The 14,078-nt window shown below is 34.5% G+C and overlaps 1 protein-coding gene across 1 annotated transcript; it reads left to right on the forward strand.

Annotated features, from left to right (window-relative positions):
- Positions 1 to 11,315: 11,315 nt before the first annotated feature.
- On the forward strand, positions 11,316 to 12,706 carry LOC107877321. Its single transcript, XM_016723994.2, has 3 exons — positions 11,316 to 11,620; positions 11,808 to 12,036; positions 12,148 to 12,706. The coding sequence occupies exons 1-3, from the start codon at positions 11,357 to 11,359 to the stop codon at positions 12,552 to 12,554; spliced, it is 900 nt and encodes a 299-aa protein (XP_016579480.1). The 5' UTR covers positions 11,316 to 11,356; the 3' UTR covers positions 12,555 to 12,706.
- Positions 12,707 to 14,078: the final 1,372 nt, after the last annotated feature.

The following is a 14,078-nucleotide window of genomic DNA, read 5'->3' on the forward strand; positions in this document are numbered from 1 at the left end:
TCAATGGGAGTTGTGTCACTGGCTTAATGATAATAGGCACCGAAAGTACCCCTTTCATAGTCAAAATAGGCTTGCTTAGGGCTCCCAATACCATTAACTTTGGCTTACCCTGACTCAGACCAATAATTTTTTATACTCCTTTAACAGTCAGCATAGGTTTTTTGTTGTTTCCTTAAGTTTTCTCTTCTATCGTCTCCTTTAGGATCAAAGCATTGCCTTCATCGAATCCTCAATATTTATCGACTTCTCCTTGTTAGTTGGGATCCTAACGATTGGATTATGAGACACCATATACTCTTTACCTTCGTATATCAACTCCAACATGTTTGTTTCAGCATGGGCCGGCAATAGATTTTGATTGATGTTTGGAACCTCCGGGGCTTGTATCATAATCTAATTTGTGTAGATCAGATCCTGAATTGATCTATTCAAATACCAATATCTTTCTGTATCATGCCCAGGCATATCAGAACAGTATGCACACCTTAGAGAATAATCAAGGTTCCTTGGAGGCAAATTTAAAAGCTTTTCTTAGATTGGGCTCAAGACATTAAAATTTCTTAGCCTCTGAAACAAACTAGTATACGACTCCCCGATGGGTGTGAAATCATTCTTGACTGTCTTATCTTTCTTGAACTCGAGCCTAGGTTGAAAACCATATTTGGAAGGGTTTGGTAATTTTATGGAGCTGAAGGACGATTATGAGGGATTGGCGCATGCCATTATGGGTGAGAAGGGGTTTGAACGTATGGTTATGCACTATATACTGGGTATAGGGGTAGTAGAATGGGATACAATAAATTTTGTGGAGGGTAGTAATGATGGGGGGAAATATATGGAGCTTGGGCATAGACTTGGGCTTGAGATTGGAGATTAGAGTTAGGTGGTCTTTTTGAATATGCATGTAGCGCAACTACAACAGCTGCTACATCCTCCTTCTTCTTCTTCCCTCTAAAAGTTCCAGAACCACTCTAAATTGCTTAGGTGGTTGTCTTTAATGTGGCAAAGCTCACAATTCGTCCTATCTTAATTCCCTCTTCTATCTTTTCTCCCAATTTAAGGACTTCGACAAACGACTTACCCATCACTGAAAGTAAGTGTTGAAAATAGGTCTCATCTTATGCCTGAATGAAGACCTCTACCAATTTGTTCTCCATCATCGGAGGCTTTACCTTGGCAGCCCGTTCACGCTACCTTATCGCATACTCCCTGAAGCTTTCAACACTTTTCTTCTCCATATTAGCCAGGGAATTCTTATCGGGAATCATATCTGCATTGTACTAAAATTGTTTCACGAATTCGTTAGCTAGGTCATCCCAGCTATTATCGATATCCTGACCAACGAACCATTTCGAAGCCAGACCGAAAAGACTTTCACTAAAGTAAGACATGAGTAACTCTTCTTTTCCTCCTACACCCCTCAATTGGTTATAATAACGTCTCAAATGTGCAACGAGATCATCGTGTCTCAAACTTTGGCGTCTTAAAGCCAAGAAGAAGGTTAACGCCTGGGAACATACATAAATCTTTATAGGAAACACTCTTATAACCCCCGAGTCCCTGTAGGTTTCTCAAGGCCTGTTCCAAACTCTTCAATTTCCGTGATATGCCTTCCTGTTCTTTGGTTGCAATAGGTTTCTTTGTATCAAAGTAAACTACAGGAGGCTGATTGTAACAATATGGATCATTCATCTTCAAGGTAGGCTCCGAAGCATGTTGCTAATCCTCTGGCATTTTAAACACTAGTTCACTGGCAGACCGAGGGAGTATAATTGTTGGACGTACAACATAACTAGGAGCTTCAGATGGTGATGGAGCCACGAACACAGGTGCTTCAGGTGGTGCTGGCTGAGCAGTAGGCCTTGGTCGGGAAACTGCCAAGGGCATACTAGAAGTGCCAGGATAATACTGATGTGGAGTGAATCCTGGTGCGTGCTCGAGTGACTCAGCGGGAGCAGAAAATTACACCCAGGAGAGCAGCGGTAATTGGAGATGTTCCCAAGATCTTCAGGGAATGGAAGAGGAGGCATGCCACTTGCCCATGCTCGGTACATATCGATCAATTGTTGTATGAGTCTCAATATCTCATCATTGGGTTCTAAACTTTCTTCTCTAGGATCCCGATCTAGGTCAATGGGCTAATTTTCGATCTCCCTGTTAGCCATGGCAAGCTTTGCTTTTGACCTTTTAAAATAAAGATGACTAGCCAGAGTGCTACAAACCAACCACTTTTATCTGAACGAACATCCTCATCAAAGAGAAAACCCATTAGGATTAGGTCACAATAAACATGGCAAGCATATTACATACATGTAATATCCTAGATTCATTCGCATGTCTACCAGCCTTTGCAGGTAAAGAGGTCATTTTAACATCATCCTGATCTTTTCCTTACACTTACTTCTTACCTTCCCATTACACCTCGTTCTTTTCTACCTTTCGCCCTCGTTTCTCTCTTTTTTGCATCCGTCTTTTTTTCCTTCCTTTTCTTCTCTCACTATTCTTTCTTTCTTTTTTCTTCTCTCACTATTTCTTTTTTTAATCATTCTTTATGGCTTTTGTTTTTCTTTAAAAGAGGAAAATTGAGGAAAAAGTGAATCAAAAAAACAAAATGATTAGATCGAACCTAAAAATAGGTTGCCTACGTATCATGTGGTACATGAATCAGATCTTGTGTAGTTCGAGAAATATGCATAAATACCATAGAATTGAATATTTTTTGATATTTTATTGATTTTATTTTATTTTTTTAAAAAGATGAAAACAAACAAAAGATAGAACAATGCAACATCACTACATTTTTCATAAAAGAAACAACTAAAATAGGCTTTGAATTTAAGACAACCTTGATAATAATCACACAAAAACTGAACAACACTCTAAACCAACAGGACAACATACGTAACACTCCTAATGAAGATTCCAATGTTGTAACAAACTTAACACCGACCTACAAAGACACAATAATACAATGACTGAAAAATAAAGGACTCCAACAAAGCAAAGATAGTAAATAACCCCTTTAAGTTGCTGTGCCGCGTGATGACCCTGGCTGAGATGGACTTGTCTGTGAAGTTTTCACCCTCCCACTCAAACTTTGTAACATATCCTGCAATGACACTTTGATATTGGGGAGGAAGCTTTTGGCACGTGTTTCTTCCTCTTGAGAAGTACACTTGAAAAGATTTCTCTGATACCCTTCTACAGTTGTAAGCAAACCTGATAATTGAACTCTCAATAGCTCCACTTTAGCACCTCTATATTCATCCTCATTGTCCTTAACTATGTCTGTTTCCCGTATCCGCCCTCTAAGTTGAACTGGTAATGGCCTACTGATGCCCCGAGGTGTGGATTATCGCCAGATCTTGTATCTGTGAGTGTATCCCGGATTGTCCAAACCTACTTTGAGAGTATCCACACCTAGCTTTGTTGCGTGATGCCAGAACTGTTCGTATTTTCTCTCACCTAGGGCTTAGTTCTTGAAATGCTCAACATCCTTTAGAAGATCCATTACTAGTGGAACGTCTTGCAATCTACCCAACTAGCGCATTACCCTAAGAGGAGAGTATGGTCTAGTGCAATTGAGTCCTAACAAAACTAGAAGGAGCTGCATCCGACAACCACACAGGATTATTTTTGGACGAAGCCACACATAGGTCCACAAAATATTATCTTTAGTTCTTGACTCGAGAAATTCAATCCAAGCATCGTCTCATATAGGCAGCGAGAACTTATCAAAGCGTATTCTATGTTCCATGACTTTCACTTGATTGGGCAAACAACGGTCAACCACATCCGTTCTAAATAAAGAAGGCGCATGCAAATGTTCTATTATCCACAGTTGCAATATCAGGTTAATCCCCTCAAAAAATTTCATCCCCCCTTCACTTTAGTTAAAGCCGTATATATTTCTGTTAAGATCATAGGTACGATAGTAACCTTATCCTCTTTCTCCTCATGAAATAAGGCCATCACTACAGATTGCAAACGGGTATTAACACGTCTTTCTTCTAGTGGAAACACTGAAGTGCCTAACAAAGCGAGGGTAAAGACTTCAAGATGCTTTCTTTCCCAATTTCGCTTAGTCATATAAAATTTATCCCAAAAGCAATCAAAACTTTCTAAGGACCCGAATCTATCGAATAAAAATTCTAAGGAAATCCATGATTGATTCAGATAACCCAAATGCCTGTTACTACTCTTCAACCCAAAACCTTGTAGAAACCTTGTGCTAGAATGATTTCGAGCTCGGATCATACCTTTATCGATATAAGGCAAATGAAATAAACCGGATATTTCTGCCAAAGTAGGTGTCATTACACACTTTCCAAACCTAAACACCAAACTACTTGGATCCCAGAAGGTCAACACAACATATATTAGATCTGGACGGGGGTGATATGCAAAAGTTTCATAAGATCGCCCAATATTTTAATTAGCTCTTGCTTCTCAGAGTAGTTGAACATGCCCCACCGCTTGATTAACTTTTGGGGCACCTTGAAATCCATCAAGACTCAAGACCCTGTGAACGGATCCATCCTGTAATAACACACCAAACTTACAACTCAAAATTCAATAAAAGAGAAAGAACTCCCGACCCTCAAAATTTTAACATGGAGAAATATCGCATGACATGGAGGGACAGACCGACTTGTAACTCAAATCCATCGAATGGCCTTGCTAATGAAATCAACCTGTTTGGCTATGCCCAGCAACACAAAACTAAGATAAAAAGTGACCCATGGCTAGGACTAAGACAATGACCAAACTAAAAGATTACCGAACCCACCGAGGGTTGCTACGTACCCCGCTTCGAGGAACGAGAATCAGGTATGCGTAGTTCATTCAACTTAGACAATTAAAAACTAACTAATAATTTGAGCTACGACATAAGGAACACGACCAAACATACAATGAGAAACGTCAAAGAAATCTTTTTGGGGGTTTTAATTTGACACTTCACATAAAACTGACACCAATAATTAAGAAAGGAATTTTTTTTTGATATTTTCATGAAAAGAAATGTTCAAAACTTCTACCATCTTTCTTAATTTCATTATAAAAAGCTCCTATTATATAAAAAAAATCTCTTTTTGTAAAAAAGTTTTGAATTATGAATGCTTGCTAAAGGAGACAAATGAAAATCTTTTTGATGTTTTTGTATTTTGAGAATATGTGTAAAAAAAATCTTCTTAAATTTTTGGATTGTGAAAAACAAAAGCCATAAAGAACTCTAAAAACTATGAAACTCTTTTTTGACTCGCATTTTCTTTTTCTCCCTTTTTTCAATTTTTCCTTGCCCACACACTTTCTTTAATTCTAGCACATATTTTTTTCCCAAATCAGTCCGTCAAATGACCCTATTACCCTCAAAGATGCGATAATTAGCACGTAAGGATGTTTTACGGGTGAGTCTCTTACAAAGGACCAAGTGGGTCCCACTAGGTCTCAATATGATGCAGATAAACATGACCTAAAGGCTAACCTCGGCTCGGGTTCACTAACAAGGCTGTTCGGGGGAGTGTATGGTCGATAATGGTTGCGACAGCTTTCCACCTATTCCATACACCCAACGTCTCTCCCTCCTAAAATAAGGGTGACTCAACTAGAAGTTGTATACACACATGTACTACGGACTTGTTGCAAAAAAAATTGACTCGAGACATGCAAATGATGACAGATATAAAGCGGTAACACATAATAAAAAATTATAAACACGTAGAACGTAGGCACTCAATAATGATAAAACAATAACACCAACAATAGCACAAACAACATCCATGAACTCATAGTGTCAAACTAAGACGATACGACTCAAAAATTAGCTCGAATTCTGAAAAATATTTAACAGAGTCGCCAAAGCTGCCACACCCCCTTTTTTTACCAAAAAGATTCATTTTAAGGTTTGAAAGGATTTTTATTATTAAGTGACAAAATGAAGATTTGTTTCGCAAAGGACCTTTTATATTCAAAACTCAGAGTCGTCACTTGGCATAAATCGGGTGTGCCAAGTCATCCTTGGATATCCTTTTTCAAAATGATTTTGACTCTTTAAAACTGATCCACGAACATAGATTTTGGTTAAGGAATTCTGTTGACCGAGGGGAAGGTGTTAGGCACCCCTCGATCCCGTGGTTCGATCACGGTCACTTGATGGAGCATATCAACTAATTTGACACCATGAAATGTATAAACCAAAAAAACACACAAAACAAACAAACTAAACCAAAACAAGTCCAAAATAATAATGTCCAGTCCAATTATTACAGTCCGAACTAAAAGATACTAAAATGTAAACCTACGCTAACTTACACCAGTCCTAAACTATGTTTTAACCGATGCCTCGGGCCTTCATCACAAACGTCCTTTGCATACAAGATACATTAGGGCATTCCCTGGTGAATAAATGCAAATGACCTCGGGGCATTCCTCGGCTAAATGAATACATTTTTTCAATGCGAGAAGACCAAAACCATTCAAAAAATATTTCAAGCATTCAACAGTCCACAATCTCTAAATTTTCCTACCCCAAACCTAAGATTTGTCTAACAATCCTCGGCCTAAAATATGATACTATCAAGGTCTACATAATTGACGTTCATTTTGATTTGAACAAACAGTAACGAATCTGCATAAACCCACATTTATGTTTATCAACTTTTAATTATTGCCCCAATTTCACCTTAATTCTCGATCAATTGGTTACTTAATTTTAAGACAGAAATCGAACGATCAAAACCACGACAATCATTATTTACTCAAATACACTAAAAAACAAACCACCACATCACAGCATCAACCCAGTTAAAAATAATAGAAGAGTAAAGTCGAGAGATGGACCTCAGAAGAACGGACTTTTTGTTGATAATAATGAGTCAATAAATCCCAAACTCGACTCGAAAGGAAAATTTCAACAACGATGAAATCAACTCGATACCAAGAAATTGCAACCCGAAATAGACCACAACGAACCAAACCGAGACAAACAATACCCAAATCCAAATCAGTACCAATGCTAAACAATTTTAAAAACCAATTTTTTGGAATGAAGAAGCTGGCGACGTCGCTGCTGTTCGCTCGTCTCCCGACGGGTATCCCCAAGAAAATTGGAATCGACAGCAGCCTAATTTCTGGTGGCTAATCCCAATGAGAGACGACCAAATCCAACGAGAAATTCATAAAAAAAAGGTAACCGGCCGAAACCCCCTCCGTTCAACGTTCGCCTGATCTCACTGTTTGTGTGTGTGTTTGGCAGTGTATGTGTGCGCGTTATTTTGTGTGTGTCTTTTTTTTTATGAGAGATATGAGATGGTGTGTGTGTTGTGAGAGAAAAGTATGTGTGTGTATTCTTATGGAGAAGATGGAGTGTGTTTTTTCTTTTTCTTTAGCCAACCGTATGTGTGTATATGGTGAGGTGAAAGTGAGGTGATAGGTGGGTGTGTAAGAAAGTGGGTAGGATTAGATGGGGGTAGGGGATAGGTGGAGTAGGGGTAGGGTAAATGGGTAATATTATTTTTTGGACGGACAAAATTATGTGTCTACAACAGTTCCAATATTTTTCTGTAATCAAATAAAAGCTAATTAGGTAAAATAAAAGAAAAAATGAACCCTGTATATGGAAATTTTTGTATTATACCTTTATATTTTATCACCTTAGAAGATTTCCGCTTAATCTATATCTTCTCCTCAACTTCTCCACGTAATATCTTGAAATTTCCTCTAGAAATTTCAGAATATATATGCTACTAATAGTGAATTGTACAAAGCCACTTGTCTCTATCCCGTTACTCTACTGGTTGAAGTAATGAAAAAAATCTCATTATATAGATTTTTTTATTTAATAAACTATTAGGGCTGGATTATGGAAAAATCATGTTACTTATACTCGACAATTTCAATAACATATCTAATTTAATTCAATAAGTAAGGTCTAGAGAGAATAAAATGTACATAAATTTTACTCGATAGGCCCTTGGCACAATGGCACATTACCAAAATAGGCTTAACTAGAAAGAAATATATATATATATATAACAACAACCGCAAGATAAACATAGTCAATGAAGCAACATGTAAGTGATGTAACAATAGAAAATGAAGTAAAAGACATGCTGCAAGTATTAAATAGTAATACAGTCAAAAACCTCTCTATAGTGATAGTGTTTTTCCAAAAACTTCGTGGTATATATATATATATATATACCGACATTTGATGTTCAGATCTCATTTAGTTGTTATAAATAAAAGTATGCGAAATTAGAAAGAGCACAAATATTAAAAAAGACAAACATTAGTAGCCTTTTCCTCGTGAGGTTATGAAATAACTAATATGCACCATTTAAATACATTTTTTTTCTTTAAATTATATATTCGTTCTTGAAATTTACCATGTGCATGACATTAATGAGGATTATCATAAATATTTCATATTTTATTTTGTACAAGATAATATTTGAGTATGCTGTTATACAGAGATAATTTTTCAAAGAGTATACCACTATAATAAACGATATTTTTGTTATAGATAGAATGTCGTTATTGAGAAGTAAAATATAACATGAAAAATCGATTTCGAAGAAAATCCGCTATATGAAATGCCGTTATAATGATGTCACGTTATAAAAAGGCCTGACTGGATAATATAATACTAATCCGCTAGGGCTTAATCCATGTCTCTCCCACAAAAAGGTATTACACCATGCGGCTACCTATTAATCCTACCCTACCTGTCAAGGTCATGTTCTAAGTAAGTTTAAGATATGTCATATTTTGTTAAATCTCCTCTCCCAGTTCTTCCTCGACCTACATCTACCTCTCCTAATGCCCATAATAGCCAAACTATCACACTTTCTCACTAGTAGTGTATCTGTACACCTCCTCTTCATATGTCTTAATCATTTCATCTCCGCTTCCCTCATTTTATCCTCCACTTATTTAGGTCACCTTGCCCAGTATAATTTCATTCCTAATCGCATCTCTCCAAGTATGTACACATATCCATCTAACCATTCTTATCTTCGTTATCTTCAACTTTTGGCCCTTCAAGTGCGTTCTTGACTGACCATTACTCTACCCTATACAACAAAGTAGGTCTAATAACCTTAGCCTTCAATGACACATTCATATCACACAAAAATCAATCTCAAAATTAAAGCAAACCTCTATTTCTCCCCCCGCCTCCTCCCCCCAACCAATATGATGTGTGGCATCCTTATCAATCTTCCGTTATCTTATACTATGTTTGATTTACGACGAATTTCATAGCTAGCTCCTGTTAAACCTAGACGAACGAACGACAAAACAGCATGCACATTTTCAATCTTTACTGCTTTCCTCGTTATGCATTATTGTCCTTTTTCGATAATTTGTGTATAATTGCTGGAGCAAATTAATCACCAATGATATTAAGCTATCAGCCCTATAACGATTGGCTGGATTTATATTTGCCCTATATTAGAAGCAACAGTAGTAAAATAATATAAATATCAGAAGCTACTGTTTCCTCTATTCTCCACATTTGTTGTCCGGATCGATCTCTCTCAACAATAAACTCTACTACAATAATACAAAGGGTCATCTCTTGGCTATTATCCAAATTTCATGTCCCAAAACTTTAATCAAAATTGTTGTCGAATAAGAGGGAATTGATTAGATGACAACCATCTTTCACTTTTAATTCTAGGAAGGGGTAAAAGAAAAAAAGCAAAAATCTTGTTGGTCCTACTAATATAGTTTTCAATTTTTTCTTTATTATATAAATTAAATCCCAATTATATTATGTTATACTTTGTTCATATATACCACATTTACTTTATGCAAGTGTTAGAAGTCAATTTTAGGTAGTGAACTTGTTTGACAATGTTGGCACAGATAGAGAGTGGTAAATATTTTTTTGTAAAAGCTATGGTTCTCAAATACTTCCTCTATTCGCTTTCATTTAAATAGACATGTCAATAATTATTGTTTTTAATAGAGGTATCAAATAAAACTAGAGCAGGTAAAAGTGAACGAGAAAAATATGTTATGAGCTATAACATTGTGTCATTAAAGATCTATGTAAAATAAGAAGGTTATTGTTATATTGTTTTTAAATATTCAAAAAAAAAAAATGTCATTTTTCGGGAACTGATTAAACAGTAGGAAAAAAAGGACATAAAATGACTATTCCATGATATTCAATTTGATTTCGACTTGACAAAAAATGTAAGCAAATAAATAAATAAGATTTTTTAATCTTATAAATTATATTCTTAAATTAAGACATGTAGAATATAAAAAAATTAAAAATGTCCTTTGAGCGTCTAATTTTAAACATGCATTAAAACGTTACCAAAAACAAAATAAAAATAAAGAAAATAATTTTATTTAAAAAAAGTCTAAAAAAAGATAAATAAATTGAAACAAAGAAATATATAAAACTTAGATATAGCAAAATAACGAGAATATGTTTTCAGTAAAGATTATTAAAATTGGATTCTTAGAAAATAAGTAGTAAAACAATATTTAATTCGTTGCGATGGTGGAGTTGATTATGATCTCATCAAGGGTCTTAATTAATAATATTTGCATGTCGACATTTTTCTTCAAAGACTTTTTAATTAATTTCTTTCACCCAACTAATTAAATGTCCAGCTATACATGCATATCAACCTTAATCCTCTCAAATCTACACTGCAGCAAGTTGCAAGTTGCAAGTTGCAACTTTAATTTATGATGCTAATTTGTTTTACTTTTCAAGTTATATAAATTCTTAATCTTAATTACTCGTATACACAATCATCTATAGTTGTAGATCATATATTATGCACTGTCAATATGCATATAATTAGGGGCGAGCATGGTATGGTACAGTATTTTTGGTATTTGGTTTTTAAAAATACTATATTTGTTATTCTGAATATCAGTATCATTATTTTGTGGTATGATAAATCGATAATTGTAGTTAGTTTAATTTCGATCAATATATACCTGTATAATAGAGAACTATGTCTTCAACTTTTCGAAAAACATTTCAATTATATTATACAAACACATTACACATGTTGCAGTATGATATTCGATATTTCAGTATATTATTTATAAATACCACATGCCACATGAAATACTAAAATATATCCAATATACCATACAAATAGTATAATATCAAAAATTTCGATTTAGTATGATACTTGGTATATACCATGCCTACCCCGCATATAATGATACCTATTATGTGCGAAGTCATAATTCCTCCACCTGGACCAAGTGGGTCCCAATGCTACACTTTATAAGAACAACAATTTCTTGCCACAAAAATCATAAGCCTAATTGAGAGAAGAAACAATTAGTTTCAAATAGTATATACAATATAGTTAAGATGGCCAGAAAAACGTCTAAAATCCCCATGACCAGCAAAGACTTGGGTGATTTCGAAAAGAATTCAGATGAATCCGAAGGCATATATGAGTTGACTTTTGGGTTTATAGACGAAGGTATTGAGTTTCAGTCATGTGAAAGTTTGTTAGAGTCAAAAATTAGTTATAGTAGTGGAGAGATATTGATGGACCAAGAGGAGGATGAAAACGTTAACAATAGTGAGGAGAATAAGGCATTTTGGGCATTACAAGAAGAGCTTTTTAAGGTAAAAACGTTAAAACTTAAAAGTACAAACTTTTTTTGATTTTCTTTAAGTAATATCTAAATCTGCTATACTTGAGCCGAAGGTCTTCGAAAACATAGCCTCTCTACATTCATGAGGTAGTTATTTCACTGAGTATGTTGTTGTTGTTGCTGCTTACCAAATATTTTGTTTGTGTTTTTGTTCTTAGACAACATTGAGTAGGACAACTTCTTTTGAATCGAAAGTCAGGAAATCAACAAAGGAGGTCCTAAAAGAATTGAAATTCACTAGTATCAATTGTAGCTGCCGGAAAATGATATCCGATAGTAGTTGTCGAAAATGTACGCAAAGAGAAATCTCCGAACGCCTTAGGAACGAAGGCTACAATTGCTTCATTTGCAAGTCCAAGTGGAAAAGCTCACTCGAAATACCTTCAGGTATTGTAAGTGGTAGAATGACCTTGCTGTCACGATCCACTGAAACTATGTCCTTTATTGTTATGACTAAAGCGCGCTAATTTTGTTGTGTTTGTTGATTTTCCTTTAAAGGTGAATACACATACATGGAAGTGGTGCAAAACACAAGTTCAAAAAAAGGAGAATTAATGAAGGTGATCATAGAGCTGAATTTTCGAGGAGAATTCGAGATGGCACGAGCAAATGAAGAATACAATCATCTAGTGAAACAATTACCAGAGGTATACGTAGGAAAAGTCGAAAGACTTCAAAATTTAATAAAAATACTATGTTGTGCTTCGAAAAAATGCATGAAGGAAAAAGGGATGCATATGGCTCCATGGAGGAAACATAAATACATGCAAGCTAAGTACCTCGGCTCGCCGGAAATTATGCCGGAGGTAATTTTTCCGGTGAATAATTTCCGGCGACCGCCAAGGCCTAGGGTTTCAATGCTCACTTTCGATTTGATCGAAAGCTTGCCAATCAAAGTTGTTTGATGGTGGGATCAAATTTTTCTAGCTAGTATAGTATATTAGAATTTTCCTATTTTGATTTTGGAATATGGTCTATGGAATTATTAATTTCAAATGTACTCTAGTGAGATATATTCATATATAAAAATAGAATATTCCTATTGCGCCCATGTAAATTATGGTTCATCCTAACTCAAATATTATATTTGTTAAGAAACTAAACTACTAAATTCAACATAAGATGTACATGTTGGTAAGCAAGTATACTGTACCTTTTTTGGAGGCATTAAATGGAAATACATTAAGAAAAAAAATAGACATTAAACAATTTGAACAGGGAGACGTAAAAAATTTGTATTCGTTAATTATCATTTACTACTTGGTCCTAAAAGTTATACTAGCATTTAGATTTTACTAGAGTACTAAAAATATAGATTTGCCAAATGAAGGAAAATGTGTTACTAGGAGCACATAATTAATACTGATAATGTTTGGCATCATCAAGATAATAGTGATATACAGGAGAAATAGTGACTCGGAAATATATTTATGAATATGTTAATTCGTCAAGGTGTGGAAAAATCGAACCGACCGATAAATCGAACCAATAAAAATATTATTGATTTATTGTTATTGGGTTATTAGATTAACGGTTTTTTAATAATTTTATAAAAAAAAATTATTGGGTTATTGGTTCGGTTTGGATTTTTCTTATTAGATTATTGGGTAAACCGATTACCCAATAAGAATATATATAAATATATGTATATACATGACTTATTATATATTTCTCTTAATTTATCTTTAATTTCTACATATTAACAAACTTGTTATTTCAATTATATAAACTCTTAATTTCTCCTAATAGCATTTAGTTCAAACTTGAAGATTCTTTAAATTAAAACACATTATGTAGGATTTTTGTTTGCAACTAAGATTCAATTTTTCTTTCATGTTAGTTACTACTATTTTTATTTTATGAGTATTTTCTTATCGGTTAAACCGAAAATCGAACCGTTAAGAACTAAAAACCAATAAACCAAAAACTGATAAAAAATATCTTATTGGTTTGGTTATTAGTTTAGCATATTTAAAATCTAAAAATCGATAAATCGAACCGATAATATATAAAACCGACCGATGCACGGTGAAAAGTTGAACTTATATTTGATTAAGCTAATAAAAGGAAGTAAAAATGACAAAATGGATTAAAAAAAGTGGAGGATGTAATCAAAGTTAGGAAGTAGTAGGTTAGTCATTGATATTTAACTGTGTTAATTAGTGATGGAGTCGACATTTTCATTAAAATTATTCAGAATATAAAAAATAAATATACGAAAAAGTCAAATAATTAAACGTTTAACACACATATATATGATTAAGAAAATGAAACCTTTGTTTTCTTCCTTTTCTAAATTCAGCGGTTTCTTTCATGGCAACCATCGTGTCATCAAAAAACCAAACTTACTATATGTATATCTGATAATGGTAAAAATTTACGCGCATCCGATAATGTTAGTTTAGGACTTGAAAGAGAAATAACTAATA

The sequence above is a fragment of the Capsicum annuum genome, chromosome 7 (assembly GCF_002878395.1).
Source record: "Capsicum annuum cultivar UCD-10X-F1 chromosome 7, UCD10Xv1.1, whole genome shotgun sequence".
Taxonomy (NCBI): domain Eukaryota; kingdom Viridiplantae; phylum Streptophyta; class Magnoliopsida; order Solanales; family Solanaceae; genus Capsicum; species Capsicum annuum.